Genomic DNA, 26,387 nt, shown 5'->3' on the forward strand with positions numbered 1-26,387 from the left:
TGGGAGAGGCCACAGGCGTCCCGAGTGGCTGGGAGAGAGGTCGGACGGGTGACTTCCTCACTTACCTCCAATAGCTCTGCACATGGACTCTTTCTCTGGCTGCACTAAGTATTCCTCTTTTTCACCTACTTTAGGTTCCCTTTACCGTTCCGACTATGAATTTTAGACAGAAAAATATGGACTTTAAAAGTCACAAAATTTTAATATTTTTGAGTTTATAGTATTGACAGTGCATCGATTCTGAGCTTGCAGTCTCTGGTTCCTGGTGTCTAGTAAGTAGCACCTGGTTTATGTATGCAAGCAGTCACATAAATAACGACATTCCTCTGAAGTGATCTTTTCCTGGGTTGGTCGAGATTCGCCATCCCATTGGGCAGCCATCGGCCACAATCCGACCGGAACCGTGCTATAAGACACGTGTTAGATTTCGAATACTTAACATTTGAAAAAAGGAATGCAAAATATCTCCTTGGATAGGTTTCTTAAAGATTGATTACGTGTCGAAGTGATATTTTGGATACTTTGGGGTAAATACAATATATTACTTAACGTAATTGCACCTGTTTCCTTTTACGTTTTTAAGGTGGCTCCTTACAATTGTAAGTGGCACAGGCTGGTCGTGTCTGCGGCTCCCACCGGACAGCGCAGGTCTAGAAGGAAAGAGAACATGAAGGGAAAAGCCAGTCTCGTTTAGTGAGCTGGAGAGTGCATTCCTGAAGGGAAGGATGAATAGCCAGTGATCCTCTTTCTTTCTTTTTTCTTTTTTTTTTTTGCTAGGTTTGGATTTCATTAAAGCTTCTTTTAATGAAATCTATTGTAAATCTGCTCCAAGGTCCCAACTGGGAAGAGAATTGGATCTTTTTGTGTGCTTAAAAGAGTTCTAAGAAAATACTGAAGTCATTTCAAAGGTGATTTATTTTTAAAAGCTTTGTAAAAAGCTTTCCATTTACAGAGACCAGGGGTATGATTAATACTGAGTTCTTAAGGGGCTAAAGAATTGTGAAAATTATCCAGAAATTTCTGGAAGGACCTTGCTGGTTTCCCAGAGAGGCATCCGGGGAGACTCAGGGCCCGCAGCGGCCGCAGATGAGCTGTACGCTCGTGTTCACACCTTCCACCCAATAAACACAAACCTTGGGAAAGATAAAATGTTTATTCCTCAGCGTCTATAACTCAATTTATGGATACAACTCGCTGGATATTATTGCCTGTGCAAACCCACGTCACTGCACGTAAAGCATGTTTTTATTAGTTCCTACATAAAATTTTTATGATAATGGCAAACAAAGGACCAATTTAGTTTAGCTGAGTTTGTTCTTATTATTCCCGCTTCAAATAGATATGCAAATAATGGAGGGAGGGTTGGGCCTCCCAGCCCAGGGGCGCAGGCCAGTGGGCTGGAAAGGGAGGCGGGGCTGCCTGCTGCGAAGCCCCCAGGGGGCCTGGCCAGGAGGTGGTAGGGTGAAGCTGCTGTGTATGGGGAGGAGGGGCTGCTGCCATTAGCTTTCAAGTCTGCTGTGGAGCAGTTATATACCCAGCTGGGGACTGCGGAGTATTCAAATTTAGTTTCTGAAAAGGCCCGCATAGCTGCTATTGAAAGAACTCCCACATACTGTATTTCAGCTGGAGACTCGCAGAGAAAAAGGGTTCAAGTGGCTTATTGTGGGTCATCTCCCACTCTGGGATTTGAACAAAGCGCACACAGAACAAAGTTCCTTTAAACGGGGTGCCTTCCTCTGGGTCCCTCCCGTGTGTGGCTTGGCAGGCTCTCGGGAGAGAGGGCGGGCCCACGCCCCCTTCCCCGCACCGCCGCCTGTTTTGTGTTTGACCCTCGAATGTGGCAAATGATCCCCACGATGACCTGGATTGGAGGGGAGCTTTTTCTAGCATTTGCAGATAACACATCTTTTATAAATGCAGTCTTTTCCTTCCTGATGACCAGTTTAAAAAAATGGACAGTAAGTCTGTGATCTAGAGCATGTATGATTCCCGAACCAAAAGAAAATTCAGGAGATGGGGTTTGACACACGCAGGTCTGCTTAGGGGACAATAGCATGAAATGTTTTCAGTGGAACGAGGCTGGGGATGAAAGACGTGGCTATCATAGGTCGGCGACAGCGAGGACTATCTTAGAAGCCAGTCAGCCGACACAGCGGGCACGCTTGGGGCGTGTGAGGTTCACTCCAGGCTAAGGTCTGTCCGGGGCATGAATGAAGTTACAGCTTAGTGAGTAGCGAGTCGCCGTGGTCTGGGCTCTAGGCGTTGGGAATGCTGACACATCGAAATCCCATGCTTGAGAAGAGTTTCCGTCCGGGCATCTGGTACCTCTGCCCCGCTCCATAGGTCTACGCTAGAGCCATTCTCGCCAGCAGGCTGCTTTGATTGACCTTGAAGGTCTTTAGAGGGGGAAGGAAAATCCATACCTCCCAGCAACCCCACTCTGGGGACGTTTTTCTTGTAGGGCCGATCTGATGGGAGGTTCCTTATTCCATGTGTTTCCTCGGTGGACATGTTTGCCGACTTTCAACTGTGTTTTGTATGTTTGAGAAGTTGTTTCTTAACATTCTGTTATTCCCCGGGAGGAATAGTCATTCTTTCTCCAAGACACCACTTGAGCACAATTTCTCTCTCTCTTTTTTTTAAAAAAATTTTTATTGAGTTTATTGGGGTGACATTGGTTAATACAATTATATAGGTGTCAAGCGTACCATTCTATAATACTTCATCTGTATATTGTTTTGCGTGTTCACCACCCCAAGTCCCATCTCCTCCTGTTACCACTTCTTCCCCTTGGCCCTCTTCTCCCTTCCCCCACCCCTCTGGCCCTCTGGTAATCACCGTGCTGTGGCTTGTCGGAAGAACGATTCTGCTGTGTGTGTGTGTGTGTGTGCATGTGCTTACTTTGGCCTCATCTTAGGCTCTGGGGGAAAAAAAGCAACCTACTAAATCTTAAGCTAACTATGAAATGAGCACGTGCTGTTTCTCTCTGGCCGACAGTTTGCAGGCGTGCTGGTGGTAGGCACTGTAGAAAGTCGAACAACGGAGTTTTCAACACTCCCTCTGCGAGGGTCGCTCAGAGCGATAAAGAGGTTCCGAAGGCAAGACGTGTCTCCGCCTTCGTGCAACTGACCTTCCGACATGGACACGTTGTGGTTCGTGCTGACAAGGGGTCACTGCAGGTTCTCCGTCTTCTCATTCGGCCTTGACAGTTGTAGTTTTGGCCACCGGTCTCTCCGAGATGGCCTGGTAGACTCCACGTTCTGGTTCGGAGAACCTGGCTCTGTTCGTACGACCCCCAATCCGTGTGGAAGCCCCACCCACGTCAGGGTTACTTTGTGTTGGGGGCCGACGTGTGGTTTGGGGGAGTCAAGGAGGGTGACAGGCTTGGTTGAGATGCTGCTGTTGTAGCCTTCTCTTAAGAGGTTAAGAGAATAATCCCATTTAGGAGGAATTGCAACGAGACTGAGTTGTTAGTACACTTTAGAGTCTTTTTAACTCGGCCGTTGCATGAATAGCTTTTCAACTGTGTATGAAAGACAAGAATCCCCAAAGATCCGTGCTGTTTTCCAGAGCAGACCCCAGGGACTCAAGGTCTGTAACAAAAGGGCAGATACGGAGGAGGGGAAACCCCGGGTCCAACTCTGTCTGAGAATAAAGCATGCTGGCTGGGGCCCCTGCGGCCTCAGGGTCTGCCGGTCCTGCTGGCTGTGGTGTGCGAGCTAGGGAAACCCAGTTAGAGTGCTCACAATAAGTCAGTTGGTATTGGCTCTGCTGGGCCTGACCCGTATTATAGAGTTCTAACAAGGGGAAAGTATAGCTGGGCTTTGGGAAAAGCCATGGCGTGTACAATGGGAGAGAAAACCAGCATCTTAAATGAACAGAGGAGAAATCTGAGGAGAGTCACCAAGGAAAGAAATTAGGACACTGGATGGAATGTTACAGCCACAAAAGGAAAAAAAAAGTAGAATATTTATTTAGGGAAGACATCCTGAGATTATCCAGTTCCCTCATGTCACCTCACACAGAAAATCTTTGTCTCTTGGCTAATCACGGTAAAAGCAAGGGGGTGCGGGGAAAATTACACGGACCTGAAGAAATCCGATGACAGCAACGTTCATTTTGGAGTTCAGTTTTATGACTCATGAGGACCAAGATTTTAAAATATCCTTAAATTTGAGAATTCAGGGTTAACAAAGGTTTAAGGAGTATCCAAACATCATTAAACTCCTAAAGCATTCTCAAGGTAGGTAGTGAAATGCGCAGTGAAAACACACACATGTAAACAAGTGCATTTTATCGATCATCGGAATCAACTGGGTGAAGTGACTTAGAAGACCATCACGTGCAAAGTCTGTCGTGGGTCAGGTGGCGGGATCAGGGCCTGTCCCGATTAGGGCGATGACCCAGAGCTGCCCCGTAAGCAGCTCTGCCGAGCCGTTCTCTGAATTCTGGACTTGTGAGGACAATGTGGAAGTTTAAATGACCAGCTTTATAGAGTGAGTGATCCTGAACTCAGAGGGGAGCATCCAGAGAACAATTCCAGCCCCTTCACGAAATTATCGGAGGTCACCCCCCCAGATGTTCGCCTAGTCCCGTGCAGGTTTTCCATGAGAGGCTTCAAAGCTCTGGTTTGGCGTCTGAGGCCATTGTCACTGGAGGAGAAGGGTGCTCGAGTGTTTTTATTGAATAATTATTTCATATGTGTTTTATTCGTATTCTTCAGGGCAGAGCCCTGACTTCCGAAGCGCAGCTGCAGAGACTCGGGGGCTTTACGGAGGTCCCACTGCTGGCCATTTGGCTGGAACTGAGCCCCTGGCTTATGCATGCATGGCAGACTCTCTCTTTATGTGTGTATTTCAGGGGTCTGCAATCATTTCGGAATTTTGTCGTCGTCCTATCGTTAGTTTTTTATTATGCATAAATAAGTCCTACAGTTAACTGGCTGTGCGCCACACCAATCTCAGCCCCGTCTCTTCACACGGACGCATTGGAGGCTGGCCTAGAATGTACCTAAGGACTCCTCCAGCTCCATTAAAATGTGTGTTTTTTTTGAAAGTGCTTTTTGGATGGTGTAGGATTTGGCATTGCTATACTCGATAAACAGAAGATGTGAGAGCCATGAGGTCAGCTCTGAGCTGGAACCGCGTGCGCCTGTGCATCGCTTTGGAGCAGCCAGCTGAATCTTAATCAAAAACTGGTCCCTCGTTCGCCATTGGTGGTTTGGGGCGATGTGGGAGAGCGGTGTTGTTTTCATTTTTGATGTGTTTGTGACATGATAGAGGCCGTACAAATGTTAGATCAGGGGCGTACTTCGAACATCCCCGCTTCGTATTCGATCACAACTTTAGCAACCGCAGAGCACGGTCAGCTACGTGGTCTTATTTTATCCCAGACACAGTCTCAAGAGTCCCCTGTACCCCCCCGCTGGGGAATTGGGGCCAAGAGAGTCCCTCGTGTGGTCATTCAACCAAGCGAGGCCCAGACTGGGTTCTTCATCATGCAATGGGACATTCACAGAGGGCCGGAAGCAGGAGTCACCCTTTGCTAGGCACTGGGCTCACCCTGGCAATGCCATTTGGTCCAGCCCGTTTCCAGTCTGACTGTCCCTCCTTCAGGGCGGTGGTTTGGAGCTGGCCGGGGCAGAGCAGGAGAAATCCTGCAGTCTGGAGCCCGCCTCGGTGCTGCCAGCTTCCTGCAAGGCCTCCAAACAGGGCGAAGCTCCTTCCTTCGCTGATTGGAGACCCGCAGACCTGTGTTTTCACAGCTCCCAGTGTCCGGGCTCCAGCAGCTACGGCCTCGCCCCTCTGTCTTATGTGGGCTCCCTTCTCCGGCATCCTGAGGGGTGCATGCCTGTGTGTGCACGTGTGCGTGCGTGTCTGAGTGCATGCCTTTGTTTCCCTGGTTTTGCTCAGAATGCAATGTTGCTTTTGCATCTAGCAAACCGGTCATTCTGCAGATGGAGGTGGGTCACTTACAGCCAAGCCTTTCTCGCAAGAGCTCACAGAATATATGAGGAAGTAATATGCCTACAAGAAATGCACATTTTAAATTCCAGCATAATGAATGCACTGTTGGTTTCCTGGCAAGTTTTCCCAGCCTTAGCCTAGTCTTAGGTGAAGAACGGTGACACACACTCGGGGAAGGGCCTGTTCCTTAAAGAGACACGATGCTGTCCTCACAGACGAAACACAGCAGGACGAGAACAAGGGAGAGGCCATGATCTGTGTGGAGATTAAAGGCCCCATGAGCTCCAGGTAATCCAATGGGCCGTGTCTCAATCTCATTGTGTTTTCCCGCAGAAGCATGGTTAATAAGCAGTGCCATTCTGCGAAAGGGACCTAAAGTAGGTGCTCAGGTATTCAAAAATTCCAAGCCCTTTTCTTCAAAGGTTAATGCTGTGTTTTTAATGGGACAGAGAGAAGGCGGCTCAGTTTTGTGCCACGGATCTTTAAATTTCTCTGTGTGTGCATCTGACCCTCGAGGCCCCGAAGTTCTGAGTTTCGAGGGAGCTCTGGTCTGCTGGGACGTCAGGGCAGGCAGCGGGGCCTCTGCCTCTGGACCCGGTTTCTCCTCTCCTGGGGGCCCGTTCCCAGGGTGCCTTGCTCTGTATTCCGGAGAATTCCAGCAGTGGCTGTCACAGGCTCACACTCGTGCTGGCGGAGAGGGACGAGCACTGGTCTTCTCTCCCCTTCAAAAATCTTGTTTCGTACATTTCTTTTTGTTGTTTTTTTTTTATCTTCCCCTTCTCCCGTTTCTTTCTCCTTCTTTTGCCTCTTTCCTTTGTCTCTTCGTTCTACGTTCGCCTTCTCCCTCCCCACCCCCATTTGTGCCACCACGCTATTGGATTCCGTAGTATCTGCCGAAGCGTGTTATTTTTATTGAATAAAGCTTTCTGTACCCTATTCATTATTTTTTCAATCAGGTGAAAAGAACCTTATTCCTTAAAAACAAACTCACTCCAGCAATGCCCATTCAGCTAAATGCAGTTCATTTTCATTTGCACGGTACTTGTCAACTAATGTATCAGTCGATACATTTGTTAGGTACATTCCACATCCGGACTGTGCGCCATGCTGGCGAGACTGAGCTGAGCAACACCCAGGCCTCACTGCCACAGGGCTTGCCTTGGCTAGGGAGACGACCGGTGACATGAGTTACAAGACAAACAAATGCTCTTATACCCTAAGGACAGGGTTGGGGACACATGGAGTGGGTGGCCCTGACCATTGGTGTGGGGAAGAGTGCCCAGGGCTTGCTTCCTTGGGCACCGGCTCTTGGTTGAGGGCTTGGGCGTGGGTAGCAATGGTAACCCTCCCCCAGTAGAAGAGCACTCCCTGGCGACTCGACATAGGAACAAAGGGGTTAGTCCTGCCAGCGCTTGGGAGTGGCTCGGGGACACTGACCCTGATGTCAGGGTCAGGTTGATGAGGGTTATGACTTCCTCCCGACTCCTCTCCTCAGTCTAAGTTTGCTCAGTTGCAAGTTGAACGTGAAGTCAATTGCATTGAGATTCAGACCATTTGGTTTTAGTTTCATTGGATCATAAAAATCACAAAGCACCAGATAGAATGAGTTAGTTGTGCATATTGAGAAATTATTCAAATGATCCTGTTCTCTGCTCTTTATCAGATCTTTGGTTGTCGCCCCATTTTCTGAATGAGGGGGTGGGGCAGAGCGGTCCTGGCTCTGGGCGGGGTGATCAGAGCAAGATAAACCCATGGGGTGGAAACTAAGCCCAGTGGCCTGACCTGTTCCAAGGTTTTCCATGCGGCAGAGTCTCAGCTTTCTTTGGTGATAACTGTGCCTCCTTCATAGGGTTTTTATCAGGATTCAATATGGCAGGACAGAGATCGAGCACTTACAGTAGAACCTGACTCGTGGTGGGGGTTCAAAAACGCCAGCGAGTATGAGGATGAACTGGGAGGACACCTGCTGTTGCTTCTCGGAGTCGAGTCACCTGGACTCCTTCTCGCATTCTCTGCCATGGAATATGTCACCCAAACCGCCCCACAAACAACATAATTGAGGATCAAGTATTAAAATCCCCGTTGATTCAACCTATCTGCGAGGTGATGTAAAATGCATCAGTGGAAATACTATGAGCTTGGCAGCAAGCCTCTAGCATTTGTGAAAAGAGTCTGTAAAAGAATATTTGCGCTCTGCCCGGAGCCGACCCTGTTGGAACTAAGAAATTCAAGGGAAGAGACCTAGACGGAAATGCCACCGGCCCCTCTGCTTCATCCCTCAGCTCTGCCTTTTCTACAGCCTGTGGGTGGCCCTGCCCCTTTACCTTCTTGCCACACAAAGAATAAAAGAAAACAGCCATCAGGGGCCGCAGAGCCCGATCTGAGCCCTGATAAGGGGTGTCAGGAAATATGAGTGGCCTCTCCTGTTTGCAGAGTCTCATCACTCTGAGCAGAAGCCGGGAGAATGGCGAGGCTGTAAATCCAGGGTGAAGAGAAGGCAGATCCCCTGGCCCTTCTGCAGCGCCGGGGTGCGGGGTTCTCTATTGCAAGAGGTCACTGAGTCAAATGCTGTGGATGGATAATTTTATGGCCGCTAATAAAATTTATAGCCGAAGCAAGCTAAGATAATAAGGGTAATCAAACATCCAGCCCTGGGACATAGGAATCCCATCTTGGCCTCTTGATGCTGGCCGGGCCGGGGGTGGGCAGACAGCACGGGCAGGGGTCTCCCTGTTGGACCCCTCAAGGCCAGTGGCAGAGTCTTAGGAAGGTGATTGCATCCCTGCGAGCTGAGAGGACTGGGCCAGGCCTGGGGGCCAAGCTTCAATGTAGGTGGTAACCGGCTGTGCTTGGGGGCAGCATGCCCAGAGCTTTGGGAAAATTTTCTGTGTATTTCCCTGCCTAAAAGCAGCCCTGGCCAGTGTGGCTCAGTTGGTTGGAGCGTTGTCCAGTAATCAAAGGCTTGTGGCACTGATTCCCAGTTAGGGCACATACCTAGGTTGTGGGTTCAATCCCTGGTCTGGGCACATACGATCTTGGTCCAGGTGTGTATGGGAGGCAACCAATCAATGCTTCTCTCTCACATTGGTGTTTCTCTCTCTCCCTTCCTCTCTCAATAAAAGCAATGAAAAAATGTCCTCCAGGGAGGATTAAAAAAGATTAAAAATAAATGTCTGAGAGCAGTGAGTATAAGAAAGAATTGGAACCAACCCAGTTCTGGAACCCCACAATAGGGAAAGAATTTTAACTGGCTGTTCGGGGGTGGAGAAGGGGCCTGATGTTTAAGCAGAGAGCTGAGCTCAGGAGGGGCTCTCGCCAGCCCCGGCTCTCTCTGGGCTCTGCTGCTCTGCCTGTCCCCTTCCCCTCCGGTCCCTCCCTGGCTGGGGGCCCAGGTGGAGCCCGCCTCCTGCAGGCCAGGGTGTGTAGGCTGGTGGGGTCTTGTTGCTGAGACCTCCCTGCAGAGCACACCATCAGAATCCCTGGCAGATAGCCCCCAGGGCTCCCGGCCCCCTGCTCTGACTCACCTGCCCATGGACAGTCCTCATGACACCCTGCCTCCAATGGCGAAGCATGCAGGTGGACGGACACCTGGGACAGGCTGAGGGGAACTGACCCTTTGGTACTGTGGGGGTTTTTGTTGTGTTTCATTTTATAAATTGTGGTAAAATACACATAAACTAGGATTTACCACCTGATGTTCCTGGGCAGAGGATATTCTGTCCCTTAGGAGAGGACCACATGGAGGTCACTTCTCACCTGCACCCCCCTGTGTCAGCAGAAAGGCCTGGACCTCAGAATCAGTCCTAATACTGGGACTGCTTGTTCAAACAATTCTAGAACATTCCAGAAATATTTAGAGCACCTACTATGTGCTGGGCACTGCATTCGGAGCTCAGAACTTTCCGGTGCAACCAAATCACCGAGTGTGCCCTCGGTGGTGGTGGTGTGGGCTTGGGGCTGCATTTTAGAATAAGAGGCGCGCCGTCCCGACGCCTTTGCCTCCTGTCCAGGTGCTTGTTTCTCAGTCCGTGCAGCGACCGGGTTCCTGGCTGTCCCTCCACAGCCGTCTCTTGGTGCTCTACAACCTAAGTGTTGTCTTTTCAATTGTAAAACATACATGAAATGTGCCATTTTAACTGTTTTTCAGTATCTAGTTCATGCATTTGCACGTGCTATGCAGCCATCACCCCCACCCTTCTCCAGAACTTTCTTATCTCCCTGGACAGAACCTGGTCCCTATTCCCCACCCCCAGCCCCTGGCACCCACCAACCCACTTTCTCTCTCTGTGGTTTTGACACCTCCAGGTTCCTCCTGTAGGTGAGATTATACGGTATTTGTCCTTTTGTTTTGTTTTTGAAATAACAGCTCTTGGTGAGATGGGGGGCAATCCATTTTATTGCCCCGGTTTTCGGTAGATTTTGTTTAAGCCCAAGAGCCAGCAACGGTTCACTCGCCGCCATGTCTTCTGGGACTTCTGAAGGGAAACGTTAAACTCGTCCAGCTAACGTTATCCTCCCGCCCTAGGCAAACCCTGCTCAGGGCAGGCGCGCCGCAGGCCGAATGCAGGTGGCCTTTGAAACACCTCCCTTCGGCCTGAGGAGCTCTGGTTTCTGGGGAGAGAAAATGCACGTGGGTGAGATTCGAGTCGAAATGGGTTCAAGTTTCCCGGACGCGTGGGGCCAGGAGGTACGACAAGACAAGAGCACAGTGGAACAGCTCCGTGGGGCTGGGGGCGGCGGGTCCCCGTGAGGCTGAGGTGCCCAAGGCTCTGCGGAGAAGGAGATTGTTCTGGCTTCGAGACTTCCGGGGCTTCTTTCCCGCGTGGGGCATTTCTTTCATTTCTCTGTCTGCCGAGATGAAATAAACAGAACGCACGAAAGGAAGCCTTTGGGCCGCAGAAGGGGCGGTCCCAAAGCCAGAGCCGGGAGCCCGTGGTTGGGGAGGCAGGAGGCCTTTGTCAGGAAGTGCAGGCCTGCCGGTGGGGGGTGGGGGGGTGGAGGGGGGGGCAGGGGGCGGGACCATCTGGGCCACTGTAACCAGCACAGGAGTGCCCCGGGTGGGACACAGTTCCTGCCGGGAAACCTAAGACCCACACAGATGGGGACATAAGTCGTTCTCTCTCTCGGTTGCGAGCGAAATCTCCCGAGAGCTCGTGGGCCTGGGTGGCTGCACAGGGACTCCTGGAGAGGGTGGGCTTCTGGGCGCCAGCATTGTCCACGGCCTGATGGAGGCCGGCGGGCTCAGCTCCACGGGGTTACCTTTGGCTCGGGAATCTATGTTTTGGTCTTTTTTTTTTTTTTTCCAGATGTGCTTTCCTAATTTATATTTTACTTCGGCTTTTAAAAAGTGTATTTCAGCATTCTGTGTCCCTGAGCACGCCAGCCAACAGTGCAGGGGCGTCTCATGACGGTACTGAGGGCCGTCGTTTTCCAGGTCGTCGTAAGTTGGTTTGGGCTCAGAAATATTTATTGAGCACCTACTGTTTGCAAAACCATAAAAACATTAAAGCACATTGTGAGTAATAAGTAACAGCCCAAGAGATGTCTGTCCCTGAACACTGAGAAAGTAAGCGTTTAGGAGAAAGTGCTATTAGATGTTATTTTCTGGGAATCGGGGGTCATTGTGTCGTTTACTGTAGTTCTAGACCGAGTAGGGCGCATTTGCTGTCGGCAGCTGCCTCTGCGCAGGAAATGGATGCTCCCGGTGCTCCCTGCTGCCTTTGCAGAGTCAGAGGGGGGCGGCTTTCTGGGTCAAGAATGCCATTTAGGAGGGACCCCCGTGCTGAGACCCTCTGGCAGCCCCCAGAGGCTTTCCTGTCAGCTGGGAAGTGAAAGGTCAACAGCTTACAGGTTGCGATTGGAGACGGGGAAGTGACCTCGATTTGTAAGAGCCAAACCTCTTTTGTCTGGATTCTGTGGTCAAGATCATCACCACATCCAAGATCTCCTTTCTCTCTGGGGGCAAGTCTGCAGCTCCTCGTACTCAAGTGTCAGAGTGAAATTCATGCGTGGTTGAAAGACACAACTCTCGCCTGCGATTAAAATAGACGGCAGCTGGGTCTGAGGGCTCTGGGGAGAGCAGCTTCCCATGCACATGATGGCAGCTGGGGCTCGCATGCACGCTGAGGGCGCCGCATGTACAAGCACACACGTGTGCAAATACACATGTGCACCCGCTCCCTGTGGCCCGGTCCCTTTCGCTGCCACCCTGCATTGAGTTGACCACCCCCCATGGGATGGGACCCGGTGTTGAAAGTGACAGGGACTGTTACTCCAGCGAACCGGTCCGAGGCGCACAGCTCAAAGCAGGTCTTAATCAGAACCAAACCAAACCAAATCAAATCCTGTCCTGAAAAATCTAGTTGACCGCCCCCCTGCCCCTCGGCCCCGCGAAGTCTGTGATTAGGACACCCAGCGAGTTTTCAGCGGCTGCTTCTAGTCTAGGACGGTGACACGCAGGCATAATCAAGGTGACAGACTCTTCCACCAGAACCTTGGGGTTTTCACGGGGGTTGGATTGAGGTTCTTGAATCTGAATTCTCTCAGGGACAACCCTTACCTTGTACAGTCCTGTGAGAGAAGAAGTGAATTCAGAACGGTCCTACAGCCCACCATACAGGCCCACCCTGGTCCTCCAAAGACTAAAGCTCGTGGCTCCGAGTCACGCACTGAAGCTGGAGCATCCGGGGGTCCCTGCTGTCCTGGGCATCTTCTCTTGGAGTGGGTTGTGGGAGGGGCCTGAGAGCAGCCTTGAGATGGGAAGTGGTCCCGAAGGGAGGAATTGATCCAAGGGGTGGACTGCGGAATGAAGATCGTCTCAGGGTTGAACGAATCTGGGGGGCCGACCTCAGCTGCTGTCCCTGGGGAAACGACCCCATCTTTCTGCCCATCAGCTTCCTCAGGGCAAAAATGGTTAAATGATCCTGTAACCGAGTTTCCACAGGGGACAACCTTCAGGACTGTGGAGAGGGCTCTGTGGGGACCCACGACAGCCCCTCCTCCTTCAGCCCCGTCTCCCGGGCCCCCACTTGGCTTGGGAACAGGACGGGGGACTGCTGAGTAGCTGGAGAAGGGGCAAGGGTTCTTGGGGGGTCATCTCCTCAACCCATGGGAGCGCCCCAAGCTTTGGGGCAGACTTTACCTCCAGCACAGAGCCTGTATTATAACTGGCAGCGAAAAGCAGCCGCCCTGAGGCTTGCTTTTGAAGTATGTGTGGGCTTGGGCCACCCACTGGTCAGAGAGGTCCCAGCCCTGAGCTCAGGAGGAGAATGACTGCTCCCGAGTGCGTTGGGTGCCGCCAAGAGTGGGGGACAGCAACAGGAGCTGGGGTGAGGGTGGCCGTGGGAGGAACCCTCCTCAGGTCCCTTAGGGACTGTCCTCTGCCTGCCCCACGTCACTCCGGAGAGCCAGCCCCGATGTGCGGGAGGCTGAGGAGTGAGGAAATTCATGGTGAGGCCTGAGGGGTGTGGCAGTCTCGGTCCCACGTGTTGAATGACCAGGGGCTGCGGCCAGTGGGCCCAGGGTCCCTTTCCTTCAGAAGCCTGCTGGAGGTGACCCGGGTTCAGCACCTTCCCCCCACTCCGGCCTCCACACCCGGGGCTGGCTCCCTGTGGCTTGCCCCACGGACGCTGAGCCGGTCAACGCCGATGCCTGCCTTCCTTCCGGTCCCCTGAGGGCTGGTCTCCTGCAAATCTTGAGTCAAAGAGGCTCTGAAGATTTGACTAGAACCGAGTTCCGGAAGCTCCCCCTTGCTGAGCCCCAGGTGGTGTTTCTCTGCACACACGCTTACCTTTACTGCAGAGAGGGAGCGAGGACGTGCGTCTCGGGCCGACCACAGGTTTTTCTACCGAGCTTTCTTCCAAATCCCCTGAGGCCAGGGACTAAGCAGAGTTTACTCTCCGTAATCCCCCGAGTCTGTCTGGAGCCCGGGTTATTCAGTAAACTTCAGTCACTGAGTTGCGGTCGTATCGTAAGAAAAAAAGAAGAAAGAAAGGACCCTGCGGCCGGCCTTGCCATGGGAACGGTCCTATTGGGTGGCCGAAGAGCCTCGGACAAGCCACCTCACTCCTCTGGGCCTCTGTTTTCTCCTCCATGAAATGGGAATCATAGCCTACCTGCCTACCTGACTTGAACCTGTTTGTTTCAGGTGAGGTTTGTACGAGGAAGAAGGGGTACGTCAACAGCCAAGGGGCAGACAGAGGGGCATCTTTTGTTCCATCAGAGATGATGTAGTACAGGGTGGACCTTCATCTTCCCGGCTTGATGTCTATCTAACCCACTCAGCGGTGGGCTGTCGCCGTTTCGAGGGCCGCAGACAGAGAGTTTGGGTGGGAGCAGTTCTTCTGCAGCCACATGCCCCCGGTAGGCAAGTCCTTTTGTCTTTTAGGGAGGAACCGCCAGGGACAGCCTGTGGGGTTGCCACATGGGTCGTTTGCCGGGCTGAGGAAGAGTGCGGTCTGGGTCACAAGCCTGACGGTGCTTGGGTGAGAACCCCAGCGTTCAGATGTCTCTGTCCGTTACGATCAGCGTCTGTGTCTGTGGTTGTAGCTACTTGATGGGATGAAACGGTGCTATGAACTTGGGGGTCTGTGTGTGGGTGCTGCCCAGGATGCCATCGTGTTCCACGGGGGTGCGTAAGTGCCGTGCTGTGGTGATGACAGCTTGATGCCCATATCCTCGGCCCCCTGGTCATCTCAGTGGCCCCCTCTGGCCGGCTTCATCCCTCCGGGAGAGTGGCAGGTGGTGGAGGGGAGCCCACGGCAATGGAGCACAGGGGGAGGTGGCCAGTCCCCTTGCCCTGGGCAGCGTCCCTGCTGAGCGCCGGGGACGCGTTCCAGGCTGTCCACTCGCTGCCTCTGCCACCTCCAGTCCGGGTTCTCTTATGGGGGCCGGGCCTCCTGACAACGCGGTGAATGAGTGAGAATTAGAAAGTGTGTGCTGGCAGAATTTCAGCTGACTAATGGCTAGGCTTTCCAAGAAAGAGCAGAGTCTCAAGTCACCGGGGCTCCGAGTGACGGCTGCTCTGCTAATGATGAAAGGTGCCAATGCTTCTGTGCACAAAGGTTAGCGAGCGGGGCTCTGTCACTGGCCTGTGGGCCAGCTCGGGCTCCGAGTGGAACCTGTTCCCCGTCTTCACTGGGTCGCCCTTTCTAGGCGATTAGAATCCCTTTCCACTCGGCATTTAAGAACTTTGAGCTGGCTGGAGACTTTTTTTTTTTTTAAACTAAAGTGTCCTTTAAAAAAACAAACACAAAAAAAATTTTCACTTTCTTGCAAGTAGACTGAAGTTTTAAAGTAACAGGTTTTTGAAACAGCGCATGAGACTTGCCTGCATAATTACTGCATTTGTCACGGGATAAGCGCTTTCCTAGGATGTTTCCACCCCAGCCCCTCGTTTTGCCCAGAAGTACGGTTCTTCATGGCACATTATGCGGATTTAGCCCCATCAGCTAGAACTTCCAGGATAAAGGCAATTATTGCAAATAAAATGGAAGCCACTTATCTTAACGAGCCAGTAGGAACATTAAGTCTATTGAAATGATCTAAACCCTCCTCATAAACCCCACTGGTAATTCATGGTGGCCGTGTCTATTTTTATGAGCTGGCTGCCTATAGCAAACAACAACAAGAAATAATGTTTCAATTCCTCACGTTCGTCATTAGCAGGTTCATGCCTCCCTTAATAAAGTGATACCTCTGTCCCACTTGTCTGTTTGAGAGCCGTTCCTGGGAAGACGCTGGCTAGCCCTGGCTGATGTCGCTGGTCTGGTTCTTGGGCTGCAAACAGTGTGGATAATGGCTTGTGCTCTCCCTTCCAAATGGAGGGGAGACACAGACATAATTGAAACTTACAGTGTCAGGGGGTGATTTTATGCCATTATTTTTAATGCACGCGAGGAGGTGTCCTAGCTAAAATGATGAAAAATAGCCTCAGAGAAGCTCTGAGCTCCACCTGGGCTGTGTAGCATGGGAGGGGGGCGCATTCCTCGGACCTCTCCCCTCCACACGCTCCGGGGAGACACCGTCAGAGGAGGGCAGGACATGCAGGGAGCCACAGGTAATGAGCCCCGTGTCCATTTCCCTCCTCAGATCTCTCAGCTGATGACAGAGGCTGGCCGGGAGGGGCTGTCAGAAGCGGCGCTGAATCGCTACAATGCAGACAAGCCCTCAGCCTCCAGCGTCCCGGCCTCGCAGGGCTCCTGCGTGGCTGCCGAGACCTCCGCGGGCACCTCGGTGGCTGCTTCCTTCTTCGCAAGGTAAGAGAGGTGTCCAGACCTCGGTTCTTTTGGATCAGCCCGCCTGGGTAGGCCGGCACGTGGGCCACAGTAGCTAAGACACGAGGAAGCGTGTGGGGCCCTTCTTTCGCCTGACTCATGAACGGGGATTTTCAGCCTCAGCGCTGTTGACACCTTGGCCCAGGTAACTGTTGTGGGGACTGCCCTGCACCTCGCAGGATGCTTAACAGCATCCTGGCCGCTACCCACTGGATTCCCATAACACCTACTCCAGTTGCGACAACCCAGAATGTCTCCAGACATTGCAAGTGTCCCCTGGGTTGTGGAGACCCACTGTTCTAAGAATACGTGGCTGTAAAGATGGCCTTCCAGGGGACCAGGACCTTTGTGGGTGCAGCCCTGTGGCTGGGGTTTCCAGATTTATCTTCTCGTTACTGCTTAAATATTAACTCTTATATAGATGGCAGATTTCTGCCCTCTTGACACACGAGCTGGATAGTTATCAAATCCTATCTGGCTAATCTTAGAAACTTTAAAAACACAGGGAACAAAAAAGAAAGGTATTTCAGCAATGTTTTCTGCCTAGTTTTAGCAACGTGGTGGAGACAGGGCAGCCGACGGGAGACAGCTGAGCAGGAACACACGGCAGGGGTGTCTGGATTCGGTCCCCTGATTGTATGAATGAGGAAACTGAGGACCAGGACCGTGAACCTATGAGTTAATTTACAGCAACACCAGAAATAGAAACCAGATTCCTCTGCTTCCCACCCCCCACCCCCTGCCTGGATTCATTCTGCATTTGATACTTGGAACTTACCCTTAGGAACCCGTTTCTGCCTCAGACGTGTAAGCTTCCAATGCTAAAATACATATGAAATCAGAAGACCCCTTGGGTTCCGGTTCCAGGCCTGCCTCAGTTTCCTCGTCCGTAAAGTGAGGATGACCCCCACCCCTCGGGGTTGCCCTGGAGGTTAAGATAGGACAGGTGTAAATCATAAAGCACCGCACAAATGTCCGTTCAGTACGGCCTTAGCTAGCACGTCAGTAGGAAGGAACGGTGCGTGGCCTCTCTGGTCCCCCTCGTGGACGGTGACATCGAGAGCTCAAATGCAAGGGAGGGGCTCAGGCCGGGAAAGCCGCCGGGGGGCGGGTGGGAATGGAGGGCCAGGGTCCTGGGTCCAGGTGCAGTCACGGCAGCCCGTGGGGCTTGGTGGGAGGCTGGCTTTGAGCTTCTGGCTGTGCCGCGGTGCCATGCTCGCTGTCCCATGAACAGCTGGGCCAACTCGGGTGTATGGGGAGTGACGGGAAATGTGTTATGTGCCAGCCACCCACCCGTGGGGGCTGTCATGTTAGCTCAGAGTGGACGTGAGATCCTGTGTGGCTGGGGTCACTGAGCAAGCTCACTGGCAGGTCGTGCCCATGCCATTCGGTGGTGGGGAGAATGAAGAGGTGGGACAGAGGAGGAGAAAGCGCACAGCGCAGGAGGTCCCAGCACCCCGGCGGGTTACCCGAGCCCGTCCAGAGAGGAGGTGAGTGGAGTGCTGAAGCACTCGGATCAGGGCTGGTTTAGTCTGCAGCAGAGGGTCCTCAGCCACCCCACGGAAGAGGACACCACACGGAAGGGGGATTTGGTTGGCTCTGTAGATCACCTGACTGTGCGGGCGAAGGCTGAATAAAACCTAGTGATGGAAGGGAGATGTCTCCCAGATCAGAATGAAGGAGAACTCTCTCACAACGCAGCTGCCCCAGGAGAGAGTGAGGTCCCCATCAGTGGGGGAGAGCAAGCTTACACTGGATGACTACTTGGCCCCGTTGCTGGAGAGAATATTCAGTGCTTAGAAATGAAAAGCCTCCAGTTCAGAATTCATCCAGAGATTTTTTTTTAACATATTAACTAACTCACAAAAAAACCAAAAGAAGGATTTGGAGTGGGAAGAAATAAGAGGTTAGGACTCCCGATGGACAGAGTTCAGGGGGAACAAGTAATGTCGGCTCAAGAGAACAAGCAGCATCCTCAGCGCCAGGGAGTGGACGTTGGCATGAGGTCGGCCAGGAATGTCCGAGTGCCGGACAGACGTGTGCTCGGGGCCAGCCTGCAGTCACTCCAGTACGGGTTACAGACAGGCAGCCAAACATCAGGGGTGGGGTGGCAGATGGCTGGCAAAGCCGGTCTTCTCTGAGACTTGCTGGCGCAGCCAAGGGGTGAACGGAGACACCGAGGTGAACCCCAAACGGATGGGCCAATGACGTCGGTTGGGGGAGGCCCTGCAGGAGATGCTGGTGATAAACAAAAACCGGAGCTCATGGTTTCAGAAGTAAAACGGCTTGTGGTGTGAGCTTTCAGAGCCGGAAAGGATCCACGGGGCTCCCTGAATCATCATTTTGTTGTGTTGAATGATGGTAGCACTTGGACCATAACAGTTTGTGCTTAAAGGGTTTATAGTGTGTCCTGGGGGGCAGGGGAAGTACCATGTGAAAAAGAATAATTCTTCATATATATATGTCTACATACATATATATACAGGGTGGGGCAAAAGTAGGTTTATGGTTGGGAATGCACGAAACACGGAGTTTATCCTTGTATTATTATTGCATTGTTTTACGTGTGAACAACAGTACACTGACTTTTGCCCCGCCCTGTATATAACACATGTAACATATATATATTATACGTGTAATGTATGTCTAAAGGGGAGGCGGCATTCTAACAACCTCCCTGTCGCTGATGGGAACCTGAGGCAGAAGACTGAGGATCTGGCTCAAGGCCCACACTGTCCAGGGGCAGAACCAGGCAGGGGCGCAGCTCAGCCCTCTGGATGCCCGAGGCCCACGTGATCAGTGAAAAGCAGCCCGACCTGTGTCGTCAGACAGGGAACCGAGTTGAGTATCAAGGGCTTTTCTGTGCCGGCGAAAGTGATGCCGTGAGCAGCAGCCTTGGAGAGGGCTGAGGTCGGGACCCATGGCTGGTGCCACCGTCGGAAACATTTCGTGCCTGTGGTCTGCCGTGGACTAATGGGTGTGCCTTTCTGCACAGGGCTTTGGGGGCAGAGTCGGCGCCCACAGCTCCAACCGCAGCAGCTTTTGGCTCTTTCTCCTTGACCTTGTGGTGGAAACGTGACCCTCGGCATCTCCAAGTGAGGACACAGGGTGGCCAGCTCTTAGGATGCTGTGCACGCAAGGCGTCATTTCACTTCATAGGGGCGTGACACCATTTGTTAAATTTGTGGGCAGCGTGACTGACATTCACTGAACGCCCAGAATGCGTCACTCACTGTGCTAAGCTCTCAATAGGCAACATCTCCCTTTAACCCTGGAAGGGAGATCCTGTCGTTTCCCTTGTTTTACGGATAAAGAAAGAAGGGTCCTGAGGCTGAGTTCCTGACCCAAAGCGGCACAGCCAGGAAGGGGCTGCATGGGGAGTCGACCCTCGCTTCCTCTCCCTGGTTGCTGTTCCGCTGTGAAGGAGTGGCTGGATTAGGTGGCCCCTGCAGTGTGCTTGAGCAGGTAGAGCAGCAGCAGCAGCGACAAAGCCCCAGAGCGCCGAGGGTCGCAGCTGTCCCCTTTCCTCTGTGGTCAGAGCCTCCTTTTACATGTTCACTTTTCAGAGCTATGGGAAGAGGTCTGGGTGGACCTTGTTGCATTCCAGAGATTCAACATCTGGAATGTAAGAATTACAGTTCTGAAGAAAGAGAGGAGAGCTCTGGCCGGGATCTCAGTGGGTTGAAGCGTCGTTCTGTAACTGAAAGGCTGCAGGTTCGATTCCTGGTTAGGGGACATACCTAGGTTGTGGGTTGGATATCTTGTCCAGGTGCGGGCATGTGGGACCAGGTCTGGACACAGATCCCGGTCCAACTGGGCATAGATCCCTGGTCCAGTCTCAAATAAGTCAACTAGTTGGTATCTCTCTCTCACATTGATGTTTCTTTCTCTCCCTTCCTCTTGCTCTAAAAGCAGTGAAAAAAAAATGTCCTTGGGTGAAGATTAAAAAAAAAAAGCATGAGACTTCTGTCCATGGCTATCCCAAGCGTGCTGTCTGGACGGCAGCTGGGCCAGCTGTCACTGGTCTGTGACAAGCGTAGAATCGAGAGGAGGCATTTAGAAACTTTGGAGCAAGTTGACAGAGTGATGTCTGTTGAATCCAAGCGTGAAAAAGTAGGGCTTGTATGTTGAAAATAATTGGAAATAAAAGAAAACGAGTCTTCAGCACAGTTTGGGAAGCGTTGCTTTAGAAAACGGTGAAGCCCAAAGCATTTGTCCTTGGAGGGCCTCCCTGGCCAGAATTTCTGCTTTTCTTTACATATCATCGTGTTGGTCGACTGCCTTTGCCTCAGAATTTTAGTCTCCAGTTTTTAGAAAAACACTTTTGGGTGGGTGGGAGGGAATATAGTAACAGTGGCCAGCAAAAGTAACACTGAAAATATCAAGAGTAATCCAACAAAGATATTGGCACACTTGATCTTCAAGTCGCTTAATGGTTGGGTTGGCTTTGAACTTCTCAAATGAGGGACTCTCTTTTGCAGACTCCTGTGTTAACACGAAATGGTGAATGAAGGAGGGTGTGGTTCACTTTGGATAAAGACTTACTCGCGTGCTTAGCCTTAAAGATATGGAGGACACAAAACTGGTGGGTGAATCCTAGACGTGGTAGGTCAAGGCGGTAGAGGAACCTCATTTTTATTTGAAGAGCAGTGAACAAACTCCAAATTATGCAGAGAATTGCCTTGACCCTGGTAAATAAAACAATTTTTTCAGATGACCTCATTCATATGTTCACATCCATCCTCTTTCCCAAAGAACCTGAATAACCATGTAAAATCGTGTTGTTGCTTTTGCTTTAATTCATGGGGAAAATGAACCAACCTCTGGAGGATTTTCATCTACAGGGTTTGAAAAATAGTGAGAACTGCCAGCTAGCACATGAGCTTCTCAAAGACAAGTTCAAGTGTGGCGGAGCTGGTGCTGCCCTGGCTGTGGAGCTAATGAGCCCGAGTGCTTTCATCCTGTTTTCAGACATCACTTTCAGTGGAGCACTTGGGTGTTTCGTTGTTTTTGTTTTTGTTTTTGCCTACAGCTGTCACGTTTAGGTCACACCCTTTGTAAGACCATTACTTATTACTAAATTCAAATCACATTTTCTAGTAAAATGATTTAAGGGCACTTTTGATTATCGATGATTTTTTTAAAAGTTCTCTCTATTCCTAGTGTAAATCAATGCCTTTAAATCTGTTTTCCTAGGTTTTGGTTAATTCAGGTTACTCAGTGCCTTCGAATCCTTGATTCTCTGTCCTTTCGCTCATCATTGGGTTCATTGTGTTAGGGCATCTCTCTCTCTCTCCCCCTCCCCCCTCTTCCTTCCTCTCTCTCTCTCTTCCTCCCTCTGTTTCTTTTTTGGTAATGGAGTTATTTTGTACTTTCTTCCTAAAGATTCTCTCCTTTACACGGTTTTTTACTCCTTGATTAAACATACCTCTGTCCTTGGGTTTAGAATTTTCTGACGGATTTGGTGTTCATCTCAGTGTCCGGTTGCCCTAAAATTCATTCTGTGGGAACTATTTGCTCTGTTTTCCCTTTCTCACGCGCCAAGCTGCCCCTCGCTTCCTCCCACCAGCTCCGCCAACTCCTTCACCTTTTCCCAGACTCATTCTTTCCTTGGGGTTGCCGTTACGTTTGTGTCTGTCTCGGCCTCGTGTGCGGTTTATTCCATCGTTGGTTTTCCGTTGCTCCTTGTGTTACCCAGTGGCCTCGGCCACGCCCCTTGAGCACATCACTGAGGATCTGTGACTGAGCTGATCGGCACCCCATTGAGATCGGAAGTCGTGGTGGCATTGAGACCAAGAGCAGCTCAGGTTCCTGGGGTCAGGGCCACAGTGACCCGAGAGGGTTGACGGCTGGCTGGGAGGCCCTCCCTCTCCACCCCTGCGGGACCTCCTCTTAGGGCTGTGCACCCACGTGCTGATGCATGCGCTGCTGTTACCCATGCAGGGAAGGGCCTGCCTAAAAGCCGTCTTCACGTTCTCGCCGACAGCCAGCTCACATAGTGCCTTGTTGCACCGATGACAGCAAATGCTTCTCATATATATAATCTGTACGGCGAAGAATTTCTTTAGTCCCTGGGCAAGGGAACATATCACAGCCGAGCTTGGTTATAGGCTGGGAGTTTATTAAGTCAGAGAAGGATGAGGAGGAGCATGAAACTGCTCACAGTCCTCTTGCTCTTCCATCAGCTACAGTTCCCCCTAGGGAAGCCCACGTCTTCCCATTATAAACACATCAACAATTATGAGCAGGGGAAAAACGGCACTGAACACACCACGGTTGGTCCCAGGTGATCTTGCAGGTGAACTGTGGCATGGGTGCGTAAGGTCTGACTGCAGTCAGCTCCCCGTGCAGAGGCAGGGCAGCGTCTCCGCCTCGTTTTACAGATTAGAAAAATTAGAAGGTGGTTTCCAGCCCCCTGTCCGTAACAACAATGTGATACCTCTCCAAAACAGAACCAAAAAATCTAAGAGCTGTTAGAAGCTCAGATTATGGAACCTCTCTATATTATTATTATGTTTTTCCTGCTTCTTGTTTTGTTTTCATCGAAACAAATTGTACCTACCCTGCCTCTTCCCTATTGCCAGAGTCCCATTCTCACCTGGTGTCTTCTGCTTCCCCTTTCCCCCTCACTCCCCTTTCCCCTCTGCAGCTCCCAGACACCCTCTTCTATGACTTCCTGTGGGAGCGGGGCTTTCAGTGAGCTCCCGTGGGGCGCACGCTCAGGGCTGACGTGTATAATCATGCCGTTTGCTCACGAGACAAGACCCGCAGTGGAAGGGGCAGGTGGGGCTTCAATCCGGCCACCACACTGCTGGCTGAGCTCAGGTGCCTCCTGCTGGGCTCCACCCACACAGATGGGCACCTTCTGGGCCCCTGCTACACCAGCCGTTCCCGCCCCCTTCCCTGGCGGAAAAGCAGAGTCGGGCGGGGATGTTGGGAGCCAACCCCCGCCCTCTGGGACTCTGGGTTATTTACTTCTGGCAGGTCACAGCCTTACTTTTCTCAGAAGAAACTCCACGGACTCCTCGGAGAAGAAGGGCCTCTTTCTCCTGTATATTGATGAAGGGAACTTTCAGGAATCACAGTTACAGAAATATAGTTTCACTTGAACGCACATTGGTTGCAGAACGAAAGGAAGACCTGAAGAAGAGGCCACATGTACATTTAGTGTCATCAGATTGCAAGGGCCCCCAGAAATGGTTTTGGGTGTTTGCGGCACGAAGAAATAAATCCTTGATTGCTTATGAGACATGGCAACAGTGCTGAAGAAAAAGTGCCATAATTCAACATCTACACTATTATCCTTTATGTTAAAAAAAAAATCCTAGGCCCAGGCCAGCTAGCTTAGTTGCTTAGAGCATCATCCCAATATGCCAAGGTTGCAGGTTCGATTCCCGGTCAGGGGACATATGAGAATCAACCAATGAAAGCATAAATAAGTGGGATGACAAAGTAATCTCTCTAAAATTAAATTAATTAATTAATTAAAAACAAATCCTAAATAGAGAACCCAACCCCAGCAGTCCCCAGGCCTGTCCCCTTTGGGGCTGTGCAGTCCCTCACAGCATGGCACCCAGGGCACTCCGGTTGGTGATCTAGACCAAAGAACACGGTCCGTGTCTGCATCCCCGTTCCATCCCCTGCTGCAGGGGATGTGGAGAACGGGGCCTTTTCCTGTGAAACAAGCCCTCTGTCTGCCTGATGGCCGGTCGGGGTGTTGGCAGTCAGCTCCCAGCAGCTGGGACTCGTGTGCACAACTTTGCCTGGGTGGACCCCCGATGCATGCCCTGGTGTGCAGGCTGAAGGCAGAGCTGTCTCCGTGAGCCTGCAGGGTTCAGGTCGTCTCAGGGCTGGGCATCCCAGCTCTTAGTGTGCACTCCGGAGGTCTTTCTGCCCGGTGTGGGGGGCGGGGGAGGAGGGGTGTTGGACAAAGCGCAGAGAGACAGAGAGAGGCGGGGTGGCCTGTGGCGGAGCCCACAGCCTGCCCCCGACGTCCTGGCTCTCTGACCCTCCCTCAGCCCTGCTTCCCTCTACCCATGGAGGCCCCACGTAGCTGCTGGGCAGAACTGCACCTGGGGTGAAATGAAAACGCGGCAGGACCACCCAAAGCCCACCTAAACCCCAGGGAGGATGCTGAGGCGGCACCTGTTCCGGAAAGGACGGAACTCTGCCTTCAGCGGGCAACCCTGTGACTTCTCAATGTGCTCTTTCGAGCTGATGACTTTTGTCAAGCCCACCCTGACAGTGTGTTTACGTGCCACTTTGTAATCCAGCCTGGTGACCACCTAGGACCTCTGTGGCATTGGTCAGGGCAAGCATCAAGCCTCCGAGGATGACACTGCCTACGCGGGGGCAGACGTGAAGGGCCGCAGTTCGCCCTTCACGTCTCAGCGAGGCGGAAGCTGGTGTCCCCAGTGACGGACGACATCTGTGACCCACGCAGAGAGAAACTCCGCCCACCCTGTGCGGCTTCAGTGAGCTGCCTGCACACTTCCAGCACTTTTGAAGGGTTTCACTTTGCAGCAGTATGCCCTAGAAAAACCCCCAAATGATCGGAAAGACAACAAAGGGAAGAAAGGGAGGGACAATGAAGACTTCTCCTACCATACAGCTCAAGTGCAGGGAGCTGGAAGCCTGCCATGACACCGACAGTGAAAATGAACCAAAAGCAGTCAGTAGAATAGAAGTAAAAGGGGGGAATATTCTCCTCGTGTGTTAATAGCCTCACAATTTGAATTGGGCGCCGAAGGTGGAGGGGGAAGCGTCACGGTGTCCATTCAAATGGAGCACAGGTGTGAGCTGTGTGCTGATGGACAGGATGGATGGGGACAGAATACAGCTTCCTCTACTGGTGATGCTCAACATTTATCTCCCAGGCTACACTTCTACCACCTCCCGACTGCAATGCCTCTGAAACTCACTGCCTTTCTTCAGCACTTACTAATTTAACAATAATAAGGGCCCATGTGTGTGGAGGGTTTCCTAAAGGCCACACACTACGCTGAGTTCTTTACAGGAATTTGAACTTCAGAAGCCCCCAGGAGTTGGTCTTCTTACTGTCCCATGGCTTAGATGTGGAAACGGAAGCCCCGATGGGTGAAGCGGCTTGGCCGAGGTCAGGGAGCTGGCAGGCGAGGAGCAAGCACTTGAGCTGGGCTATCTGAGCCCTTGAACCAGAGTCGTGAGCACCGTAAGGGTACAGCCAGTGGTCTCTGTTCCTGGCTGAAATGTTTGTTGAGTGAATCCAATTCAAGCTGGGTCCTGTTGGGGAGTACTCATGAAGTCTCAGCACGCGGACGGCAAAGGAGGCTAAGGGAGACGATGGGTACTCGGCAGCCACAGAAGCTACAGGGCGAGTGTTTTGACTGACTACTCTTATCTGTCTAATGACTAAAGAGACAGATATTGCTTCCTCTGTTTCTCAGAGTAAAAGCTAAAGGTTTTTCAGTGACTTCCAAGGCTTCCTCTACAGTCTGCCCTTCCCCTAACCCTCTCCCACTCTCTCCCTTGCTTACTCTGCTCCAGGCAACTTGACCTTGCTTTTCCTCAAGACCGTCCCCTCCTCCTTGCCTTTGCTCTTTCTGGTCCCTCTGCTCTTTCTCCAGATAACTGCGTGGCTCAGCCCTGCCTGCAGATCTTTGCTCAAATGCCACTTACTGGCAAGGTCCTCGCTGCCCTCCCCACTTCAGATCCCAACTATTCTCTCTCTCCGTTCCTCGTCCCATGTCATACCTGTTGTCTTACGAGTATTTGTTGAGTGAATGAGTGAATGAATGAATGAATTTCAGGCTAAAAAGGAGATGGGCAGCTCAGTCTCCAGATCATTCTCCACTGCAGTTCTTGGAGACGTTCATGTCTTTTCCCACTCTGTTCAAACTTCCTGCGCAGGAATTAAATTATTCATTTAGCTTTAGGACATTTTGGGGAGATAGCATCATAAGAAAGCATCACGGGCAAAGGCATCACTGGGGAACTGGGAGTCTTATGAAAGTGTAAGTACCCAGTTGTGTCTTCAAGGGGAGAGTTTGTAAGAGCTGGGACAAGCGGTGCTGCCCGGCATCATCGACCCAAGAAAGAGTTAACCCCGCGGAAAGAGTTATGAGCTACAGGACGAGCACAGACGCGGTGGGGCTCTCCATCTTTCTTC

The 26,387-nt window shown here is 51.6% G+C and overlaps 1 protein-coding gene across 1 annotated transcript in view; it reads left to right on the forward strand.

The window, feature by feature from the left end:
• KIF26B (kinesin family member 26B) overlaps positions 1-26,387 on the forward strand; it is a 373,660-nt gene that overhangs the window by 159,491 nt on the left and 187,782 nt on the right. Inside the window, exon 4 of the mRNA XM_045860137.1 lies at positions 16,056-16,222. Coding sequence (XP_045716093.1) covers positions 16,056-16,222 — 167 coding nt within the window. The remainder of the gene's footprint in view (positions 1-16,055; positions 16,223-26,387) is intronic.

The sequence above is a fragment of the Phyllostomus hastatus genome, unplaced genomic scaffold, assembly GCF_019186645.2.
Source record: "Phyllostomus hastatus isolate PE091 unplaced genomic scaffold, TTU_PhHast_1.1 phas_contig_148, whole genome shotgun sequence".
Classification (NCBI taxonomy): domain Eukaryota; kingdom Metazoa; phylum Chordata; class Mammalia; order Chiroptera; family Phyllostomidae; genus Phyllostomus; species Phyllostomus hastatus.